Raw genomic sequence first — 22968 nt, forward strand, 5'->3', positions numbered from 1 at the left:
TGGGAATCCAGAGCGTAAAAATGCAGGGTGAGGTTGTGGGGAGGTTCAGGCACTAGCAAGATATTTAGGCTTGAGCTGGGGGGGGGGGTTTGCATGTGAGGGGTTGGATTAGGCCCTTAGAAGGGTAGTTAGGGACAGGCTACTGGGTGGGAGTGGGAGTCAACAAGCCTGCTGTCTCACAGTGCACAGTGACATGAGGAGGCAGCTGCTGCATCACTGACTGTTCAGTGCTCGGTCTCAAAAGAAAGAAAAAAATTGGTCAACCATGTGGATCAGTGGGTGGGGGTTCTAGGTATTCAGAACAGTCACCTGTATGTGCCTAGGAGCATGGTGTACTCTGTACTGTTAATAATTAGCTTTAATAGCCAGCAACTTCCTTTCTATAAATGTAGTCACTATTTAATCTCTATATTTTAGTTGCAATTTTTAAGAACGTCTTCTGTTTATACACTCTTGAGACAGATTGAGCCAAATATCGTGACATTCAAATGGGTCATGGCTCCTGACATACAAGTTGGGAATCACTGCCTTAGACATTATTCCAATTGTTGTTAAAGCTGTTAATGTGACCTCAAGATCTTATTCAGAAAGCTGGCACACTGCCTGAAGTGTGATGCAACTTACATCCCTGAGCAGGATGATACACATGCAAACGCTCATAAACATGAATGTTTATAGCTGAACAGAAAAATACTTGTATTATGGCAGAAATTTTTTAATTTAAAATAATGTATGATGTTTTAAAACACACAAAACGTACAAGGTTTATTTACATGTCTATTTTGACAGTATATCATACCTTACACATCAGTGTCCATATTTTGATGGACAATAACAATTTTGGCACTCCATCTGGCTTACTGTGGAAATGGCTAATTATATAGCACATGATGGTCTTTTGGTTATTTGGGTGGGTCAGATGCTCTAAACTTTCAGATCAGGAAAGCTGAGCAGAAAGTTTAAGGGGCATATTTACTACAGGGTTGCTGACTTTCTGGTTGCCCACTCAGGAAGAAGCATGGTATAGTGAGGGGCTGGGCCACAGTGATGCAATTCAACATAAATCACATCATCTAGTCCCCTCGGACCCCACCGCTGAGGGGGATTACGTGGCACTGCATGGATTGTGGAAGATTTTCCCATCTTTCTAGTGGCCAGGAGATGCACCCATTTTTCTTTAATCCAAATCATAAGTACCATAACTTCTAGCGATGCAAAATAGTAGATGTATTTTGTGGAAATATAACTGAACTTGAAAAGAAAATTAAAGTATAAATTAATGTTTTCTCATACCAATGTTATATGAAGAAAAAATAATAATAAAAAAAAAAATATATATATATATATATATATATATATACACTGTATACCTTCATCACTTGTTGTTTGTTGTTTAACTACTGTCATTGGAGATCTAGAAGGAGGTTTGCCCACTGGTAATCTCCAACTCTTTGTCCTGAGTTGTCGTTTTCCATTGCTTTCTGGCCAACTGGTAATCTAGAACACATAAGACAACAATTAAAACAGAAAATGTGCCTCCAGGAACAAAGAAAAAGGCATCTAGAAACATGAAGAAAGTGCACATATCATTCAAGATCAAAGTAAAGCTACAGTATAGTGTGGTTTATACCATTGGTTAATCCAACTATGGGGGTAATTCAGACCTGATTGCTTCTCTGCCATTTTGCAGAGCCCTGTGATAAAATAGCTGCTGCCCTGCGAGAGTGAAATCCCACCCTGTGCAATGCTGCAAAAGGCTTGCGAAAACATCACAGATTGGCGATTAGCTGCAAATACATTCGTGCGTAACCCAGAATTTACTCAGCCAGTGGAATAGAAGCAGGTTGATCAGGGTCAGAGAGGACATAACACACACCTGTGGTTTTCCTGACACTCCCAGAATAAGGCAGGTGTCCACCTCCAAATGCTGGCTTCCTGTCAATCAACTTGCAGTCAGAAAAGAAGCTAGATTTTATCGCTGGATGGTATTGTGTATGCACAGTATGATATTATCCATAATCACGTGCAGTTGTTCAATAATCGGCCGGCCTGAGATTTTGCAGTCTAGTGATCAGGTCTGAATTACCCCCTGTGTTTAAGTACCAGGAAGACCTATATACAGTATGTAGCATTTGGCCACATATGTACAAGCCAGTTTTCACAGGGTATAACTAGCGGTTGTATTGTGAAAAAGGCAATCTCAAAACTGTATTTTATACCAGCCGTGATTAAAATCTGCCTCATCCAAATAGGATGCTGATTGGGAATGGCGGCCATATTTCAGCCATTTAGGTCAAAATTGTATTGAAACTTTAACAGAAAAACAACTTCTGTACATGTAATATCTTTATTGGTGATATTGCAAATGGAATTGATGGTAAAATGTGCCTTTTTGCAGATGACACAAAAGTTATGCAACAGGGTAGACACACCAGGAGGGGTAAAACCAATGATTGATGATCTAGGTAGATTAGAGCAGTGGTTCCCAACCTTTTTTCTCTCCCGTACCCCTTGATTAAGACTTTTCATTGATCAGTACCCCCTCCTTTCATTTTGAAATAGGGAGAGTACTTAGCGGTATGCATGTCCTTATATTAAGGAGGAGCAGAGGAGTAGTATACAGCAAGGAATCATGCCCTTCTGTGTCTAGACACTGGCGTGTATTATCTCCAGGATTCCCGCTAACACCGGTAGGATTAATGCCGCTGCTTCCTCCACCTTTGTCAGTGCTGGGCAGATGACTGCTGATGTCTGAGGGCAGCATGGGAAGCTCCCAGTGGATTGCAGGTCAGGCATATGACAACATGGTTTGTCTCCATGGCAATGGGTCTTCTTCAGCCATCAAAAGACCTTTTCATTGTCCGCCATTACCAATATTGTTTTCAAGTACCCCCAACTGGTCTGCAGAGTACCCCCAGGGGTACTAGTACCCCAGGTTGGGAACCACTGGATTAGAGGAATGGTCAAGAGCATGGCAACTACAGTTTAATGCCAAAAAATGCAAAATCATGCACTTGGGTCTCAAAAATCCAAAGACTTAATCTATTATAAATGGCACTATAATGGAAACTACTGAGGAAGAGAGGGATCTAGGTGTCACTATTTCAGGGGACTTAAAGGCAGTTAGGCAATATAACAAAGCAATGAAGAAGGCAAGTCAGATGCTTGGTTGCATAGGGAGAGGTATCAGCAGTAGAAAGAAATAAGTAATAATGCCACTGTATAGGTCATTGGTACGACCTCATCTAGAGTACTGTGTTCAGTTCTGGAGGCCATTTATATCTCCAGAAGGATATAATTACATTAGAGACTGTACAAAGAAGGGAAGCTAAAATGGTGCATGGCCTACATCACAAAACGTACCAGGAAAGACTAAAATATCTTAATATGTATACTTTAGAGCAGAGAAGGGAAAGGGGGGGACATGATAGAAACTTTCAAATATATCAAGGGCTTTAACAAGGTACAGATGGGAGACATACTTCACAGGAAGAGGAGCAGCAGAACAGGAGGATTAGCACTGAAACTAGAGGGAGGAAGATTCAGGGGAATTTTGAGGAAGAATTACTTCACAGAAAGAATAGTAGATAAGTGGAATATCCTCCCATCAGAGGTGGTAGAGGCAAATACAGTAGTACAATTTAAACATGTTTGGGACAGGCATATTGATATCCTTACAAAAAAATAAGGTTCAAATATGGTTTAAGAAAGGGGCAGACTAGATGGGTCAAGTGGTTCTTATCTGCCGTCAAATTATATGGTTCTATGTTTAAAAACAGCTCAATACATTGCAAGTTTCAAATACTAGATTGAAATGACACCATAACAGAAGGAATACTAAACAAAACACTTTGACTCTTATTGGAGAAAGAGCACTATACAAAAAAATCATCATCATCAAGTGGTTATTTCAGTTAATTTCAAATATTCCATAGTAGCGTCTGATGTTACAATTCCAAATAATGTTAAGGGAACTATCTTTGGTCATACTGTAAATGAGTAAGGTTTTCACCAGTAGTTCACAGCGAAAAAGAACATACAAGTCTACCATGGAGTCTCACTGATAATTGAACCAGCCTCCAAGAGTACATGTTCATTATGATGGGGGCGCAAAATTGTAATTAGATGCAATGCCTGAACATTTGGCATTATGGTGCCCTGTGCCAAAAAAGAATTGATGCACCCCACCTACCCAAGTTTCAAATAGGGATAGTGCAGGTGCACACCAAAAATAAAGGCGTGTAGCTTTGTGGGGAAGGGGCATGGTTAAAGAATAGTACCAATTTATTTACACCGCACAGTAGTGTCTGTTAAGTCACTTTACACCAAGAAGTAGTGTTTGTTAGTCACGTTACACCATGCAGAAGTGTCAGTTAGTCACATTCCACCACACAGTAGTGACCTATAGTCATGTTATATCACGCAATGTGTCCATTAGGTCACTGCGTATTATTGTCTGTTAGTCACATTACACCACGCAATAATGTCCAATAGTCATGGTTACACCTGCAGGTGTGTCCATTAGTCACCTTACACCCCACAGTAGTGTGCTCTATTCATCATTTCTCCTTCCCTCTACAGTGCCCTCTGACTTGCTGTGCTGCTAAAGCACCTTCCTTGCGCCGGGCCACTAAGTGGCTCCCGATGTTGTGGGAGACAGGGGAGTGGAATGGACCACATGGATGGGCACATGCAGCCCTACCTACTGTAATCAGTAAATGTAGACACAGGACTAGACTGGAGGATTATACTGGAGAGCGGCTGTGCTGGTGGTGTATGAATGCAGTGATGCAGAGTCACGGTGGATGTGGGGGTGCTGGTTCATATGCACTGTAAACTGAGCACACACAGCACCACCCTAATTACAGCCCTGGTTATATTCATATTATTTGACATATTATTTAACAGAGCTATATCAATCCAAACTGCTATGTATAGTATCTCAAAAGTGCTATAAATACAACAACAAAAAAAGAGAAAGAGAACACCCTGTAATGCTCTATTGTGGCTTCTACTAATAAATATCATGTTACTGCAGCTGTGCAAATTAAGTTTAACAACTGCAAAAGAAAAGCACAAAATCGAACGTTCATCAAAATTCAAAAACCCCAGACTGCAGACCACAATTCATACACAAAGAACACTACAGCAACTTAAAAATATGAGATGGTCAAGAAACTTTTACTACTCTATAATTAAGAGTTGCTAAACCATAATTTGAGGTTTCAAAGTGTTTGCCTGGAATTAAACTCTATATGGCAGAAGAAAAAGAGAGCATTGTAGAAAGTAAAAGGTTACATTCCACACCAAGCTGTTACATATTTCAATTTAAATCTGTATCCTGCTGCCGTTTCACTAAGTGGCACATAAAGCACCATGGCACTCCACAGAAACTGTGGGTCTGATTTATAGCTAGTAAATTGGAATAGGAAACATGGTATACACAGATTTTGTAATGTTACTTTCTGCTTTATTATGGCACCTCTATGTGCATGATAGGTAACCTGTCATACATGATTCTCACTGTAGTCCAATGATTTATGCTGATAGCTGTTAATTTTAGCAGACTGGCTGTCAGGGCTGTACAATCAAATCCATCTTGGTTTGTAGTGATTAATGCTCTGTCCCTTTCAGTAAATGAGCAAGTATAATACTATCCCTGCAACATTAATGAGGCGAGTGCTTTTACTGTTAAGGATCTGCAAACAGTCACTCAGTAGGAGAGTATAAATAAATACAAGGGAATGATCGGTTCTTACACATAGATTGGGATTTCCAGAGCACTCTTTTCCATCTATCATCATACTAGGGACTTCTCCAGGTTCTAGGCCGCATTCAGTAACGTCAATGTCACTGACATCGCCATCGTCACTAGTAAAGCTGCTAATCTCCTCTTTTTCTAGTGACTCAGCCTCTGGAAGATCATATGCTTGGATCTCCTTACAGCATGGTTTCTGTTCAGTCTCCAGTTGTGAGTGTGTGTCATCTTTTATATTTTCTTCTTCAGACGGGACAAAGTGACCACACAGTTCTGCTAGGCCAGAAGCAGCCAAATTGAGGTCCTGAATACTCTTTTCCTCTATTTTCATATCTTGTTCCAAAGACATCGAAAGTGAACCTGTACACCACAGACATGAAACATATTAATGCAGATCAAACACACATGGCGGTACTTGTTTCCTAGCACGGCGCCACCGATTTTAATTGTATGAAAAAATCGGGTCAATCGCATCGCATGCAACCAAATCGCATGCGAAGCGATTGACCCGACCGACCCGATTTTTTTACACTGGAACCAATGTTAAATGGTCCCTGAGACCCGATTTAACATTGGCCCCAATGTTAAATGCCCCCCAGACCCCATTTTTCATTGTATGCCCCCCCCCCCCCCATTGTTAACGGCAAGCCACCATAAATGTCAACCCGAAGCGTGGCGAGCGCAGTGAGCCCGTCAGGGGCGGCGGTACGCGTCCTCCGACCTTTTCATACCCCCACTATCCACATCGGCGTGGAGTCGATTTTATATAGTGTGGCGAGCGCAGTGAGCCACCGAGCCCAAAGCGTGGCGAGCCCCGCGAGGGGGGACGCGCATTACTTCAGACGTATTACGCGTCCGCTCACCACGCTTCGGGCTTGGTGGCTCGCCGCACTATATAAAATCAACTCCACGCCGACGTGGATAGTGGGGGTATGAAAAGGTCGGAGGACGCGTACCACCTCGCTTCGGGTTGGCGTTCATCGTGACTTACAAATTACCCATCTGGGTGGCTATACAAACAAAAATCGGGTATGGGGGGCCATTTAACATTGGTTCCTATGTAAAATCGGGTCTATCGCATTGGTTGCATCGCATGCCATTATAATGGCATGTGATGGACCCGATTTTAAATGGCCATTTAACATTACATACAATGTTAAATCGGGTCAGTCGCAATGGACCCGATTTTTACATTGTCGGGAAAGCTGTAAAAAAGCCCAAAATCGGGTCGGTCGGGTCCCATCGCATACCTTAAGTTAAGGTATGCGATGGAACCTGACGGGCGCCCTGCTAGGAAACAAGTACCCACATGGCCTATTACATTGCATCACAGCATATATGCCATTTACAGAGGCTAATACATTCATGTTCACATATTAACATCAACTATCTCCATATATAAGCAAACAATCACTTATAATCTTTAGTATTTTTTCTATAATAGGAATAAGCTCACTTTTAATAGTATAGAATAACATTATACAGTTTTTTTAGTGAAATGTATTCCTGCATCTATTAAAACAATTGTTTTACTGCTTTGATATTTGCTATATGTAGATATCAAAAGAAGGTAGAGTTGGCAACATTTTAATATTTTCAGTTTAGGCGTATCCGAAGTACACAATTCACATGTGGAGTAATTTTGGAAGCACTAAAATACACAGTGCTGAGTATTGAAATTTATATGTATGGGTCAAAGCATCAAGTAATAGAGAGATAGAATGGACAGCTGTAAAGTACCAACCAGCTGCTGTCATTTTCCAAACACAGATAGTAACATTGCAGTTAGGAGCTTATTTGTACTTTATCTCAGTCCACTTTCTCTCTCTACAGTTTATTACATAGACTCCTTAGGGTCAAATTCAAATTCCACAGGTTTTTAATACAAAGACTTGAGCTGAATTGTAGAGGTTACCTTTACAAAATGATGGTGGACATGTCTCTCATCGGAGTGCTCAGCTAGTCTCTCTCTGCATGGTAACACCTGCTCATCAGGCCATTTGCTCTTCTGGCATTTGCCAGATGGGCAGTTTGGCCAATCTTACCCCCCAAAAAAAGTCCTCCCCTTAGTTGATAATACATGTATAGGATGGTCTTAATGATGAACTATACAATCAAGAAAATAAAAAAGGGCATTAAAGGAGCGCTCTCTCCCCCCAACCTGGCACCCACAGACTCAAGGATGCCCTTGAGCAGAGGTGGCTAAACCGGTCCTCAAGACCTACCACTGGTCCACTCTTTCCAAATGACCTAGCTGGTGCACAACTTTAGTCATTACTAATGGTCACATTTTCAGACATGCTGCATTCATACCTACTATAGATCCGCAGGTTGTCTGAAAAACATGAACTTTTGGTAGTTCTTAATGGCAGGTTTGGCTACCCCAGCCCTTGTGTACTGCAGAAATTCTCACGATGTTGCCCCTTAGTGACTATTGTCTGATGATCAGCTGACTACACTGCAGAAATCCTAGCAATGTGGCAATATGTACAGTTTTCTCGCATTCTAGCCCATACACGTTCAGAGGCACCCTTGATTGAAAGTGGAAAGTCACCTCTTTTAAACAATGAGCTTTGCAAAAAAAATTATATTCCATGCTATATAAAGTGTTAAGAAATTCAGAGATTGACAGGTTCTACTGCCGTGAAATTCCCCATCTTGGCATTAGTGAATAAGTACATACAAAAACTAAATACAAAGTTTCCATCTATTGATACTGTATGCGGAATTGTATATTTTTTAAATGTATGTATCTTCTTGAGACACTACATTATTTCTACACATTTTATGAAATTCATCCAGAGAAAAACACTTGTACATGGATAACTAAAGTTTGCACAATTGCTACTCCATTGTTCCAATCCTACCAATTATCCTGTTCCCAAGAACTTGACTGGGTAGAGAGGCGGTAGTTAAATTGCTCTGCATTGACCAGCCTGGGGCTGGCTTTTACAAAAAAAACAAAATATTTCAAAATGATGGCATCCAAGTAATGCCTAATTTTGGTGTGGCTGAGGAATTGGGCAGCTGATTGTTTTTCTTTTAATTATCCATTGTGCTTTGCAAAATGTAATTTTAACTCAATCTACATCTGTACCTATAGCCTATTGGGTTTCCAAATTGCCACTAGTTTTCCCAGGTGTGTGTTTACATTTTTGATTGCAAAATAAATTGGAAACCTCCATGAATCAAGCCAAACTAAATATGGTGGATGGTTGTGGGAGAGGCAACCCACTATTTGTTACGTGGTTCCCAAACATTTTTGAATCAAGGAACCCTATGTTATCCAGGGTATCCCTAGGTATGGAAGCCACAAGCACGGGCTTAGCCAATTACATTGACCATAGCTAATCTGAATTGATCTTGGACCACCAACCTGAGGCACCCTTACAAGGATCCCAAGGCACCCCAAGGTGCCACGGAACGCAGTTTCAGAACCACTAACTTAGTGGAAAACATTTTTTACGGAATTTAGATTGCAAAAAAGCATGGTGATTTAAATAAAATGTATGGAGGTTGCATTCACTCCAAATTAAAGATCTCAATCAAAAAGGTGGCTGGTTACAAATCCACAAATATTTAGCAAAATTAATACTACATTGTGCTAAATGTTAGATTTTTATGAATATGCAATAAAAGTGTCAGATTTTACCTACAGTATCGGCTGCAGGATTGCAGATCCCCTAGCACAATTGAGTGAGCCAGTTGCTATCCATAACTGCACTGGCTACACTGTGACCAGCAGTGACTCACTTTGAAAGTCATACCAGCCAGTCACCTGCAGGATTGATTGTCCCATTGAGAGGGTTTCCTCCCACTTGGACTGCCACACCGGTTTGCGATTAACAGAGAGCTGGCTTACTGTTAGCCAGGCCTAGCAGACTTCTATGTGCTGCAGCCAATGCAGTACATAGAACCTGGGGGTTTGTGCATGCGTAGCCAAGCCACCGCTTGTGAGCATGCTCCGGCCTCGGTGCATTTCAGCTCTGTTGTGCAGGTGCCAGGACCCCATCGGTGGCAGGAACTCTGCTCCAGGCAGCATGGCAGTCGCCCTTTTTCGCAAAGGTAGGAGCCACCGCTGTGCAATAGTAACATTGTGCTATAGTTAAAAAACAAAAATGCATTTACTTCATGATATGTATATAGTCTTTAGCATTTACTAAACTATACAGACACATGATTTATGCTCAACCAAAAACATCCCAGCCAAATGTATTAAAATAAAGTTTGAATTTAGAGATTTAAAAAAATATATATATAAATATATATATATGAATGTTAAGGTGAGTTAGTTTGTTGTAGTGAGTGCTGGGTCCCCTGTGTTTGTATTTACTAGAGTGTGTGGTCACAGGCCAATGCACCCCATCCTGGGAAGTGGGTGCTGTTTGCATCCCATTCTTAGGAATGGCGAGTGTGTTGGTACTTCTGTATCTATATATTTGGGTTGATTTTTAATTAACCTCTGTTACTGTGATCATAGCTTTCTCATGCACCCTAGATAAGCTCATTTACCTGAAACCTGTGACAGCTGCCCCTTTAATACTAATTCAGTTGCTGTGTTTGGGATGGTCTCACCTTTTAAAAGCCATAAGGACATGGCAGTTGAGCTTTAACCCAGGAAAATAACACATGTTCATTTTAGCTATGATGTGCAAACAGTTGCCAGGTTCCCATGAAAATCAGTTGTTAGTGTAGGACTTGCAGTGAAATGGGGTCCCTTGGCGATGGGCTGCAAGCTTAAATGCATTGATCAATTCATGAACTAAAACCCCATTATTTATTTAATTGATTATTTGAATGTTAAGGTGAGTCAGTTTGTTGTAGTGAGTGCTGGGTCCCCTGTGTTTGTATATATATATATATATATATATATATATATATATATATATATATATATATATATATATATATATATATATATATATATATATATATATACTTAGCAAAAGACAGCGTCACTCCAGGGGACTTGTTTCAGAATTTTTTATATATATGTAATACATCAATACATCACAGAACCATCAACACCAGTCCACCGACGTTTCAATGTCCGCAGACATTTTCCTCAAGGTGTGGTGTGAGGTAGCAAACAACAATACATGCAGGCATGAGATTATATGTACTCACCATTCCTAATGATTCTGACCGGCGGCCGGGTGCGCCGATCGCACGCCCCCGGAAATGAGGCATGAGAAGCGCTGACAGCTTCCTCTGTGTGTCCGTTGCTAGGGTGCGCGTCAGACCAGAGGCGCTGTCCCCAGCCGCCAATCACAATCTACCATACGGAGTACGTGGTATGGATACACTAAAACCTGTATGAATGACAGGTACATTCAATGACTACAGGCAATAGTACAAGCAAGCATAGCTGTGTTGGCAAAATAAAGCAAGAAAAATGCCAGGATAATAAATATGCAACAACAAAATAAAGCATCACTTAAAGTATCCACTAATGCTTGCATTATAAGAGCACTGGTGTTTATACTGGAAGTCCACCGGTGCAATTCACAAGGGTAATGTTTAGTACAATATGCTCCAGTTGAATCTTTCATTGAGACCGTGCGGTCTAACAGTCTGTAGCCTATGGATCCATCGTGTCTCCAATTTTAATAGCGAACCATCTCTATCACCTCCACGGCGGAAAGGGGGGATGTGATCAATAAGTATAAAGTTGATATCAGACACTGTATGGCCCTTCTCCAGGCAGTGTCTGGCTACTGGTTGGTCGGCTTTACCCAAGCGGATTGCTTGGTTAATAGCCGATCTGTGCAGTGCCATTCTGTCTTTGATCGTACGAATCGTTTTGCCGACATAGAATAGTTGACAGGGGCAAAATAAAAGATAGATTACATGAGTCAGTTGGCATGTCAGGACCTGCTTAATATGGATGATAGCTTCCGTGTGTGGGTGTTTGAAGGACCTACACACGACCAGATTTTTGCACGTCGTGCAGTTGAGGCAACGGTAGCATCCCGGAGGTTTTTTCAAAAATGACGTGTTAGCCCTCTCCACTTTATCAAACCCCGTTATATCGGTGTGGACCACTTGGTCTTTAATGTTACGTCCACGTGTGTAGCACGACATTGGCCGTGCGGATTTGAAACATGGAAGAGTGTGGTCAGATTTGACGATCGGCCACAGCGCCTTGGTGGCCCGTTGGACGATGGGGCTAGATCTTGAAAATTGTTGCTTCCATGGAATGATGTTGTTAACTGCCCGCTCTTTGGTTGCTAACAGGGTTTGTCGTGGGATGGACAACACCTCTTGCTGCTGGGTGCGTAAGGTTCTTAAATTGTAGCCTCTTTCTGTAAAGCGCTGGACAACCTGATTAGTCCCCTCTATGGCTCCTTCCTGGGTGCTTGCTATTCTTGCTACCCTCATCAGCTGTGATTTCGGGAGTCCTTTCTTTAACGGTCTCGGATGATGGCTGGAAGCCAATAGTAAGTTATTCCGATCTGTTTCTTTTGAATACACTTGCGTTTGGATCAGGCCATCTTTCAGGTTAACCTGCACATCCAGATAATTGATACTTTGTAGCTGTATATTGTAAGTGTATTTTATGGGGCTGGCACTGAGGTTGATAGCCGCTATATGATCTTCCAATATTCTTGTAGGGCCTGACCACAGACAGAATAGATCATCAATAAATCTTACAAAGAAAATTATATGGTGGTTGATTGCGGGGTTACACAAGAACTTCTCCTTTTCTTCTGAGAACATAAAGATGTTTGCCAGGCTCGGTGCCACTGGGCTTCCCATGGCACACCCATTATTCTGCTGGTAGTAACTGCCATTATACAAGAAATAATTCCTTTCCAGGGTCAGTCGTAGTAGTTGTAAGAAAAGCTCATGGTTTACGTCTTGGATGTTACAATCTCTCATGAACTGTGCTACCGCTGCTACACCTGCTGCCTGAGGGATCGAAGTATACAGGCTATTAACATCCAGTGTTACCAACACTGTATCGGCTGGAATCGATGTCAACGACTGGAGTCTGAGCAAGAAGGCTGTGGTATCCTTAATAAATGTTTGCTGTTTTTGGACCCATGGCTGTAGGACTATGTCCAGGAATTTCGAAATTGGCTGGTATAAAGACTTATTCGCACTAATTATGGGGCGTCCTGGAGGTTTTGATAAGTTCTTGTGTATCTTAGGCACTGTGTAGATTATTGGAGTTACAGGATGGTCCTGACTTAATGCTTTTGCCAGAGCTGGATCGAGCAATTTGGCAGAGACCGCTGTTTGCAGTATCTGATCCAATTCTCTTTTATATGCTCTGGTTGGATCGTTGGTCAGTCTGGTATATGTATGGCTATCATTAAGTTGACCCTCCAATTCTTCCATGTAGGCCACTAGGTCTTGGACCACTATGGCCCCTCCTTTGTCCGCCGGCCTTATAATAATATGTCGATAATTGGCTAGTGAACTCAGCGCCTGGCGTTCTTCTTTAGATAGATTGTAGTGCGCTGGAGGTACTGCTGAGTTATATTTGACAACAGCTTCATCAATAAGCCTGGAAAAAGTTGGTAAGGAGGTGTTTGTTGAAGAGGGGTCGAAATTTGATTTGGTTCTAGATCTAATAAAGTCCTGAAATGGGGATACACTCAGATCAGGGGAGTTGTGTTGGAAGTACTCACGGAGACGAAGATTCCGGTCAAAACGGTGGCGATCTATTTGCCATTGTAATTCATTGTGCGAGTTGGTAGGGATAAATGACAACCCCTTGTTCAGCACCGATATTTCCGCTGGGGTAAGTTGGTGAGTAGAGAGGTTGTAGATTATGTCCGCATCAGCGCCTTTAGCTCGCGCTGCCCTCTCATTCTGGTGCCCCCTACGGGTGGGCGTCCTCTGCCTCTTTTTTGGTTTGCGAGGGTTGCCCCCTCTAAAGGGACTACTTCGCTATGCTGGGCATCGTCGGAGTCACGGGTTCTAAAATCACTATCCGAATTGGATGTTGCGGTATCTCTGGTTTGATTCTCTCTTCTGCGTCGATAATTTCCTCCTTTACGATTGGGAAATTGCATAGTGGGTTCGCCTCCCATTAACCACCTGTAGACCTTGTTGTCTTCATAATCACGGGTGACAATGGCATACTTGTTGGCTTTAAATTTTTGAAGCTCTTTTTTGTATGTTTCCACTTTAGATGTTAAATTACTCAGCCATTCAGGGTTATCGATCTGTATCTGGGGGATATCATAGGTGTTCTCCAGAGCCGTGATTTTTTCTTTAGTGATGCGCAATTCCCTCGATGACTCCTCGATTACTAGTAACATTAAGTCACTGCTGCACTTATTTAGAATTCCCACCCATTTAGTGCAGAATTCTGGGTTGAATCTGCCGATGGTTGGCATGTTGCGGACCCGGAATCCGCGTGGGATCATCTGTTCCCGGTAATATTTTGATAGTGACGACCCGTGAAGGAGGTAATCAACCTCCCTCTTCCTTAGTTGTAACATCTGGTGTCCCAAATCTTCGATAGATGTTTCCATAGCTAGTTCCTCATCTGTATATTGATGTAAGATCCGCTGGGCATCAGCCTCATTATAGCTATGTGAAATGCCTCTTGTGGGCGGCATGGTGCGGCATCCAGTACTAGCTTGTGCCTCCATTCCGTGCTCCGTGGTATAGATAGGTGGTGGAATAGTTAGAAGCCAGCAGAAAGCTGCTGTGCGGTGCCTTGCTCCGAGCGAGTCACCCGGCTGGGTAGACCCTTGTAGACAGACGTGGAGTTTTGAGCCGGCACTCTGCTGCTGTTTGAAGATAATTGCCCCGGGTGCCTTCCGGTGAAGATAACGTACTTAGCAAAAGACAGCGTCACTCCAGGGGACTTGTTTCAGAATTTTTTATATATATGTAATACATCAATACATCACAGAACCATCAACACCAGTCCACCGACGTTTCAATGTCCGCAGACATTTTCCTCAAGGTGTGGTGTGAGGTAGCAAACAACAATACATGCAGGCATGAGATTATATGTACTCACCATTCCTAATGATTCTGACCGGCGGCCGGGTGCGCCGATCGCACGCCCCCGGAAATGAGGCATGAGAAGCGCTGACAGCTTCCTCTGTGTGTCCGTTGCTAGGGTGCGCGTCAGACCAGAGGCGCTGTGCTACACACGTGGACGTAACATTAAAGACCAAGTGGTCCACACCGACATAACGGGGTTTGATAAAGTGGAGAGGGCTAACACGTCATTTTTGAAAAAACCTCCGGGATGCTACCGTTGCCTCAACTGCACGACGTGCAAAAATCTGGTCGTGTGTAGGTCCTTCAAACACCCACACACGGAAGCTATCATCCATATTAAGCAGGTCCTGACATGCCAACTGACTCATGTAATCTATCTTTTATTTTGCCCCTGTCAACTATTCTATGTCGGCAAAACGATTCGTACGATCAAAGACAGAATGGCACTGCACAGATCGGCTATTAACCAAGCAATCCGCTTGGGTAAAGCCGACCAACCAGTAGCCAGACACTGCCTGGAGAAGGGCCATACAGTGTCTGATATCAACTTTATACTTATTGATCACATCCCCCCTTTCCGCCGTGGAGGTGATAGAGATGGTTCGCTATTAAAATTGGAGACACGATGGATCCATAGGCTACAGACTGTTAGACCGCACGGTCTCAATGAAAGATTCAACTGGAGCATATTGTACTAAACATTACCCTTGTGAATTGCACCGGTGGACTTCCAGTATAAACACCAGTGCTCTTATAATGCAAGCATTAGTGGATACTTTAAGTGATGCTTTATTTTGTTGTTGCATATTTATTATCCTGGCATTTTTCTTGCTTTATTTTGCCAACACAGCTATGCTTGCTTGTACTATTGCCTGTAGTCATTGAATGTACCTGTCATTCATACAGGTTTTAGTGTATCCATACCACGTACTCCGTATGGTAGATTGTGATTGGCGGCTGGGGACAGCGCCTCTGGTCTGACGCGCACCCTAGCAACGGACACACAGAGGAAGCTGTCAGCGCTTCTCATGCCTCATTTCCGGGGGCGTGCGATCGGCGCACCCGGCCGCCGGTCAGAATCATTAGGAATGGTGAGTACATATAATCTCATGCCTGCATGTATTGTTGTTTGCTACCTCACACCACACCTTGAGGAAAATGTCTGCGGACATTGAAACGTCGGTGGACTGGTGTTGATGGTTCTGTGATGTATTGATGTATTACATATATATAAAAAATTCTGAAACAAGTCCCCTGGAGTGACGCTGTCTTTTGCTAAGTACGTTATCTTCACCGGAAGGCACCCGGGGCAATTATCTTCAAACAGCAGCAGAGTGCCGGCTCAAAACTCCACGTCTGTCTACAAGGGTCTACCCAGCCGGGTGACTCGCTCGGAGCAAGGCACCGCACAGCAGCTTTCTGCTGGCTTCTAACTATTCCACCACCTATCTATACCACGGAGCACGGAATGGAGGCACAAGCTAGTACTGGATGCCGCACCATGCCGCCCACAAGAGGCATTTCACATAGCTATAATGAGGCTGATGCCCAGCGGATCTTACATCAATATACAGATGAGGAACTAGCTATGGAAACATCTATCGAAGATTTGGGACACCAGATGTTACAACTAAGGAAGAGGGAGGTTGATTACCTCCTTCACGGGTCGTCACTATCAAAATATTACCGGGAACAGATGATCCCACGCGGATTCCGGGTCCGCAACATGCCAACCATCGGCAGATTCAACCCAGAATTCTGCACTAAATGGGTGGGAATTCTAAATAAGTGCAGCAGTGACTTAATGTTACTAGTAATCGAGGAGTCATCGAGGGAATTGCGCATCACTAAAGAAAAAATCACGGCTCTGGAGAACACCTATGATATCCCCCAGATACAGATCGATAACCCTGAATGGCTGAGTAATTTAACATCTAAAGTGGAAACATACAAAAAAGAGCTTCAAAAATTTAAAGCCAACAAGTATGCCATTGTCACCCGTGATTATGAAGACAACAAGGTCTACAGGTGGTTAATGGGAGGCGAACCCACTATGCAATTTCCCAATCGTAAAGGAGGAAATTATCGACGCAGAAGAGAGAATCAAACCAGAGATACCGCAACATCCAATTCGGATAGTGATTTTAGAACCCGTGACTCCGACGATGCCCAGCATAGCGAAGTAGTCCCTTTAGAGGGGGCAACCCTCGCAAACCAAAAAAGAGGCAGAGGACGCCCACCCGTAGGGGGCACCAGAATGAGAGGGCAGCGCGAGCTAAAGGCGCTGATGCGGACATAATCTACAACCTCTCTACTCACCAACTTACCCCAGCGGAAATATCGGTGCTGAACAAGGGGTTGTCATTTATCCCTACCAACTCGCACAATGAATTACAATGGCAAATAGATCGCCACCGTTTTGACCGGAATCTTCGTCTCCGTGAGTACTTCCAACACAACTCCCCTGATCTGAGTGTATCCCCATTTCAGGACTTTATTAGATCTAGAACCAAATCAAATTTCGACCCCTCTTCAACAAACACCTCCTTACCAACTTTTTCCAGGCTTATTGATGAAGCTGTTGTCAAATATAACTCAGCAGTACCTCCAGCGCACTACAATCTATCTAAAGAAGAACGCCAGGCGCTGAGTTCACTAGCCAATTATCGACATATTATTATAAGGCCGGCGGACAAAGGAGGGGCCATAGTGGTCCAAGACCTAGTGGCCTACATGGAAGAATTGGAGGGTCAACTTAATGATAGCCATACATATACCAGACTGACCAACGATCCAACCAGAGCATATAAAAGAGAATTGGATCAGATACTGCAAACAGCGGTCTCTGCCAAATTGCTCGATCCAGCTCTGGCAAAAGCATTAAGTCAGGACCATCCTGTAACTCCAATAATCTACACAGTGCCTAAGATACACAAGAACTTATCAAAACCTCCAGGACGCCCCATAATTAGTGCGAATAAGTCTTTATACCAGCCAATCTCGAAATTCCTGGACATAGTCCTACAGCCATGGGTCCAAAAACAGCAAACATTTATTAAGGATACCACAGCCTTCTTGCTCAGACTCCAGTCGTTGACATCGATTCCAGCCGATACAGTGTTGGTAACACTGGATGTTAATAGCCTGTATACTTCGATCCCTCAGGCAGCAGGTGTAGCAGCGGTAGCACAGTTCATGAGAGATTGTAACATCCAAGACGTAAACCATGAGCTTTTCTTACAACTACTACGACTGACCCTGGAAAGGAATTATTTCTTGTATAATGGCAGTTACTACCAGCAGAATAATGGGTGTGCCATGGGAAGCCCAGTGGCACCGAGCCTGGCAAACATCTTTATGTTCTCAGAAGAAAAGGAGAAGTTCTTGTGTAACCCCGCAATCAACCACCATATAATTTTCTTTGTAAGATTTATTGATGATCTATTCTGTCTGTGGTCAGGCCCTACAAGAATATTGGAAGATCATATAGCGGCTATCAACCTCAGTGCCAGCCCCATAAAATACACTTACAATATACAGCTACAAAGTATCAATTATCTGGATGTGCAGGTTAACCTGAAAGATGGCCTGATCCAAACGCAAGTGTATTCAAAAGAAACAGATCGGAATAACTTACTATTGGCTTCCAGCCATCATCCGAGACCGTTAAAGAAAGGACTCCCGAAATCACAGCTGATGAGGGTAGCAAGAATAGCAAGCACCCAGGAAGGAGCCATAGAGGGGACTAATCAGGTTGTCCAGCGCTTTACAGAAAGAGGCTACAATTTAAGAACCTTACGCACCCAGCAGCAAGAGGTGTTGTCCATCCCACGACAAACCCTGTTAGCAACCAAAGAGCGGGCAGTTAACAACATCATTCCATGGAAGCAACAATTTTCAAGATCTAGCCCCATCGTCCAACGGGCCACCAAGGCGCTGTGGCCGATCGTCAAATCTGACCACACTCTTCCATGTTTCAAATCCGCACGGCCAATGTCGTGCTACACACGTGGACGTAACATTAAAGACCAAGTGGTCCACACCGATATAACGGGGTTTGATAAAGTGGAGAGGGCTAACACGTCATTTTTGAAAAAACCTCTGGGATGCTACCGTTGCCTCAACTGCACGACGTGCAAAAATCTGGTCGTGTGTAGGTCCTTCAAACACCCACACACGGAAGCTATCATCCATATTAAGCAGGTCCTGACATGCCAACTGACTCATGTAATCTATCTTTTATTTTGCCCCTGTCAACTATTCTATGTCGGCAAAACGATTCGTACGATCAAAGACAGAATGGCACTGCACAGATCGGCTATTAACCAAGCAATCCGCTTGGGTAAAGCCGACCAACCAGTAGCCAGACACTGCCTGGAGAAGGGCCATACAGTGTCTGATATCAACTTTATACTTATTGATCACATCCCCCCTTTCCGCCGTGGAGGTGATAGAGATGGTTCGCTATTAAAATTGGAGACACGATGGATCCATAGGCTACAGACTGTTAGACCGCACGGTCTCAATGAAAGATTCAACTGGAGCATATTGTACTAAACATTACCCTTGTGAATTGCACCGGTGGACTTCCAGTATAAACACCAGTGCTCTTATAATGCAAGCATTAGTGGATACTTTAAGTGATGCTTTATTTTGTTGTTGCATATTTATTATCCTGGCATTTTTCTTGCTTTATTTTGCCAACACAGCTATGCTTGCTTGTACTATTGCCTGTAGTCATTGAATGTACCTGTCATTCATACAGGTTTTAGTGTATCCATACCACGTACTCCGTATGGTAGATTGTGATTGGCGGCTGGGGACAGCGCCTCTGGTCTGACGCGCACCCTAGCAACGGACACACAGAGGAAGCTGTCAGCGCTTCTCATGCCTCATTTCCGGGGGCGTGCGATCGGCGCACCCGGCCGCCGGTCAGAATCATTAGGAATGGTGAGTACATATAATCTCATGCCTGCATGTATTGTTGTTTGCTACCTCACACCACACCTTGAGGAAAATGTCTGCGGACATTGAAACGTCGGTGGACTGGTGTTGATGGTTCTGTGATGTATTGATGTATTACATATATATAAAAAATTCTGAAACAAGTCCCCTGGAGTGACGCTGTCTTTTGCTAAGTACGTTATCTTCACCGGAAGGCACCCGGGGCAATTATCTTCAAACAGCAGCAGAGTGCCGGCTCAAAACTCCACGTCTATATATATATATATATATAAATACAGTATGGACCTCGTTTTGCGCTAACAATAATCTGCTGCTGCTCCGATAGGACTCCCCTGTTAGTGGGAGTCAAACAAGAGATTTAGAAAGGGGGGGTTTCTATTGGAGAGCGCTGATTAGTGTACCACCTAGTTACTTCAATGCAACATACAATACTGATACAATTTTTGTAATGACAGTTGATCTTTGTCCCTTTTCCGAATAAGACGTGCCAATCTGTTCAAGGTATAAAAAAGTTCTTTATTGAAACCCAACGCGTTTCGTCAGAACGACTTCATCAGGGGTAAAAACAATAAGATTCTCAAGTATGTGGTTTGGTCAACTTTTAGTACTCGTACAAGGTAAAATCCATATATGGGGTTTGGGCCGATATACAAGCTTAGTAACAAGATGTAGGTGTAGATCCACGGATAATATAGGAGGTTAAGGTCCCTGTTAGGAAGGTTCAGGGGGAAGATTCCGTAAAGTTTAGATGATATCAGGTCTGTGGATGCTGGAGGTACTGGTTGTGATCAGTAGTGTTTGACTCCGTTATGTAAACGCAGAATCTATTTAGTAGATAATTTTTGTTTTGAAGATGATTCGAGTATAAGGTGCATTAACGTGCAGAATTCTTGTGGTCCAGTATGAATGAATATGGTCCTTTAATTGTAGGATCACTCCATTTCAATATGTGTGATGGAAAAAGGCTCCACCAGCCTTACATAGATGAGATATAACGATTGTCAGGAAATGTAAAAACTCAATCGTGTTGACGTAGGATAATTAATTCCCACCAGACAGAGGGAGTACTTGTTTCCTCAAGAAATTCTCCACAATGTAGTACCAGCCAGTGAAGGAGCTCTTGAAAAGTGCTACATTGTGGAGAATTTCTTGAGGAAACAAGTACTCCCTCTGTCTGGTGGGAATTAATTATCCTACGTCAACACGATTGAGTTTTTACATTTCCTGACAATCGTTATATCTCATCTATGTAAGGCTGGTGGAGCCTTTTTCCATCACACATATTGAAATGGAGTGATCCTACAATTAAAGGACCATATTCATTCATACTGGACCACAAGAATTCTGCACGTTAATGCACCTTATACTCGAATCATCTTCAAAACAAAAATTATCTACTAAATAGATTCTGCGTTTACATAACGGAGTCAAACACTACTGATCACAACCAGTACCTCCAGCATCCACAGACCTGATATCATATAAACTTTACGGAATCTTCCCCCTGAACCTTCCTAACAGGGACCTTAACCTCCTATATTATCCGTGGATCTACACCTACATCTTGTTACTAAGCTTGTATATCGGCCCAAACCCCATATATGGATTTTACCTTGTACGAGTACTAAAAGTTGACCAAACCACATACTTGAGAATCTTATTGTTTTTACCCCTGATGAAGTCGTTCTGACGAAACGCGTTGGGTTTCAATAAAGAACTTTTTTATACCTTGAACAGATTGGCACGTCTTATTCGGAAAAGGGACAAAGATCAACTGTCATTACAAAAATTGTATCAGTATTGTATGTTGCATTGAAGTAACTAGGTGGTACACTAATCAGCGCTCTCCAATAGAAACCCCCCCTTTCTATATATATATATATATATATATATATATATATATATCTGGTGCTCCGACAAGCGGAGGGGGGGGGAGCGGCACTCCACGGTCTTCAATAGTGATAGTAATTCACAACAACGATGCAGCAATAGCGATCAACGTTTCGGTTTTATTAAACCTTTGTCAAGATCAACTTGCATAATGGAAAACATACCTTATATCCCCTGTGTGTATCAGCCGCCCGCCTCCATCTTCCGGATTCATCAGCGTCACCTGCCGGCGACGTGCGAATCCGTCGCAGTGTGATGATGCTTGCAGACCTGTGTGCAGCTGAACACAGTCCTTCCGGTTTCCGGAGACGGGTTGCTAGGCAACCTATTCTAACAAAACAGAAACAGAAAACTTAATAAATCACCCAGTGCAAATAATGCATTAAAAACAAGCAACGGAGCACAACAAGTGATGGCAATGTAATAGGGGATGTGAATAACAAAGAACACTGTATTTTAACCCCTCACTGGGCTTACGTATGAACTGGCTGAATAGATCATTTAAGGCTAGAATGACACTCTGTAAACCTTTGCAGATGTGTCAAAAAGTAAGTAATGCCTGTAAACAGAAAAAAAATTTTTAAAAACGCCAGAAACCAGAACGGAGGGGCAACAATTGCTGTCCTACAATCAATACATGTGCCTCCATTAAAGAGACCAAGAAAAAAACTTCAGAAAATCACAAACATGATGTATGAAAAAAATATACATGAAAAGATATAATATAATAGAATAGATGACATTTTGGAAGTTTAAGTCGGACTCAAAAAAGTTATTATAACGTAAATAAATGCAGAGCACGTGAGCACAAGTATATACATGGGCATACATCAAACTATATATAATGAACTCCTTACAGAAAACATGCAAGGGGTAAATTTTCATTGAGGCCATCTGGCCACACAGTCCTCAACTTGTGAATCCACCTGGATTCATGTTGGAGCAAGGTTTTGCCTCTATCTCCCCCCCGTAATGTTTTGGGGATTTGTTCCATGATTTTGTAACGAAGGGCAGACAGATTATGACCAGGTTCACGAAAATGCCGGGCTACCGGTTGCTCAGTGTCAGGTTTTTTGGCACTGAGCGATTGGCGAATGGATGTCCGGTGCATGGCCATTCTTTCCTTGAACTGCCTTGTGGTCTTACCAATGTAGTAAAGACCACAAGGACAGCGCAGGAAATAGACCACGTGTGTGGAAGTACAGGTAACAACTTGCCTGATAGGGATTTTACTGCCCGTTTGGGGATGACTGAATGACTCCCCTGTCTCCATGAAACTGCAACAGGTGCAGCCCGTGCACCTGTAGCAGCCCGGTTTTTTGGTGAGAAAGTTGATGGATGGCGGAGGTTTAAATGTGGAAATATCATTATGCACGAGCCAG

The 22968-nt window shown here is 42.8% G+C and overlaps 1 protein-coding gene across 8 annotated transcripts in view; it reads right to left on the reverse strand.

Annotated features, from left to right (window-relative positions):
• Positions 1-22968, reverse strand: part of KDM4C (lysine demethylase 4C) — a 494625-nt gene that overhangs the window by 242871 nt on the left and 228786 nt on the right. For all 8 annotated transcript variants that reach the window (XR_014474177.1, XR_014474183.1, XM_083185981.1 and 5 more), the window contains exons 11-12: positions 5760-6118; positions 1371-1497 (exon numbers count right to left, since the gene is read on the reverse strand). Coding sequence is in view for 6 of the 8 variants with exons in the window: in XM_083185981.1 (XP_083042107.1) it covers positions 1371-1497; positions 5760-6118 (486 nt within the window). In the remaining 2 variants the exon portion in view is untranslated. The remainder of the gene's footprint in view (positions 1-1370; positions 1498-5759; positions 6119-22968) is intronic.

This window comes from Crinia signifera, chromosome 1 (assembly GCF_055691185.1).
Source record: "Crinia signifera chromosome 1, ASM5569118v1, whole genome shotgun sequence".
Classification (NCBI taxonomy): Eukaryota; Metazoa; Chordata; class Amphibia; order Anura; family Myobatrachidae; genus Crinia; species Crinia signifera.